The following is a 1,676-nucleotide window of genomic DNA, read 5'->3' on the forward strand; positions in this document are numbered from 1 at the left end:
GGAGTGACTGTGGCTTCTTGAGGCCCCACTCAGGGTTACCTCAAGCTCTGCTCTAAGGTGGGGGGGGGCGGCGGCAGCTATTCTCCATTAAAAAAAATCGTAGCCTTCCCATCAGCCTTCTGTCCCAATCATTGGGAGTTAAGGAAACACAGATAACATGTCTTTCATCAGAGAACTTACAGTTCACTGACAACAAATGCAAGCACCCAAAGGTAGGAAGGGGAAAAGGAAGCATTATGTATGGATAGGGTCCCCCGGACTCAGGTGGTTATATAAGCCCTAAGACCCTGGTCACAACCTGGGAGAGGCACACCACTAGACGGAAGAGGGGGGGAAATGAGAGCCTCTCAAGCCCAGGCTGTCCCTCTCCTATCAGAGACACAATTCCAGGCCCTGCATTTCTACCATTCCCCTAAAATCATTATGCTGTTGGTGGCTCCAGAACCCAGTTATCATTCATCGAACCCAGAAACCCCACTCTCTTCTAGAACAAAACACCTGGAAAGATCTTAGCACCAAGAAGCCTGGCATCCTCTCCAAACTGCGAAGAGAGGACCCTGGCACCAACAGCCCACTGGGGGTAAGAAAAAGGGAACCTCTCCCAACAGATCCGCTCTTCCCAATGCACCCCCTGAAACCTCTCCCTATTCCCCTCCCATAACCAGAGCTGCCTTCCTACCCCTACTTTCCTTAATCTTCATCACAGCCCCCCTCCTCCCTTCCAAGCTCCCAATTCCTTTTCCATACATATCCCTACTCTTATCTCTCCACCCTCCTCCTCCTCCTCCCGTCTTCCCCAGATACACAACCACCCCTACTTACCCTTACCCTCTCCCCAGCCTGGATTCTCCAGCTGATTAGGTGACCTACCTGGCAAGGAAGGGTGTGCAGGAGGGCTAGGGCCCCCAGGTTTGGTCTGAGAACTGTTGATTCCATCCCCCAGAGTCTCTCCCACTGAAGGGCTGGGGGGACCATTTGGGCTCTGTGGCTGCCCTTGGGGAAGCTCCTCCTCCTGCCCAGGGGAGCCCCTTCTCCCTGTAGCTATGTTGGTGGTCTCCTCCTCTTCAATATGGGGGGACTGCAGTGTTATCGGCGAATCTGGAGCCAAAGGCTCTAGTAGCCCCTCTGGTGAAGAGGGATTTGCCCCAGCCCCTGGCTCAGGTGGTACCACCTCAGGGGACTGGCCCCCTGGTCCAGGCTCTAGGGTCTGATCACCTGCATCCCATGCAAGGGTCCCCTCAGGACCATGGTCCACCTCTGGGGGGGAGGGGGCTTTATAGAGCAGCCCCCCCAGCCCCAGCAGCTCAGTGGCTCCATCCAGAACTCCAGGGTCTTTTTCCAGGCCAGCAGGGGTATCAAGCAGGTCCAGGGCTCCTGAGGATGGAGAAGGGCCTGGGGGCGCCCATCCTCGAGTTGGGGCAGTCTGGGATTCCAGTAGATCCTCTCCAAATTCCATGTCTACTGGAAGGTCTCCAGCCAGGGGCTTCTCTGGCAGGGTCAATGGGTCAAACGGACTGGGGAAATCACTGGGGTCCATGAGGATGACTGGATATGGGCTGTAGAGGGGGCAGAAGAGGTGGTCTTCGCCAGAATTCCTTCTTATATAGGTTCTGGGACACACCCCATCATCCACTTGGATTTCTCACGAGCAGCCCCCACCACACCCACATGCATTT

At 55.5% G+C, this 1,676-nt stretch overlaps 1 protein-coding gene across 1 annotated transcript in view; it reads right to left on the reverse strand.

Annotated features, from left to right (window-relative positions):
* ZMYM3 (zinc finger MYM-type containing 3) overlaps positions 1-1,676 on the reverse strand; it is a 16,168-nt gene that overhangs the window by 13,265 nt on the left and 1,227 nt on the right. Inside the window, 1 exon segment of the mRNA XM_077763166.1 lies at positions 871-1,556. Coding sequence (XP_077619292.1) covers positions 871-1,537 — 667 coding nt within the window. The 5' untranslated portion in view covers positions 1,538-1,556.

This window comes from Crocuta crocuta, unplaced genomic scaffold, assembly GCF_008692635.1.
Source record: "Crocuta crocuta isolate KB4526 unplaced genomic scaffold, BGI_CrCroc_1.0 scaffold440, whole genome shotgun sequence".
NCBI lineage: Eukaryota > Metazoa > Chordata > Mammalia > Carnivora > Hyaenidae > Crocuta > Crocuta crocuta.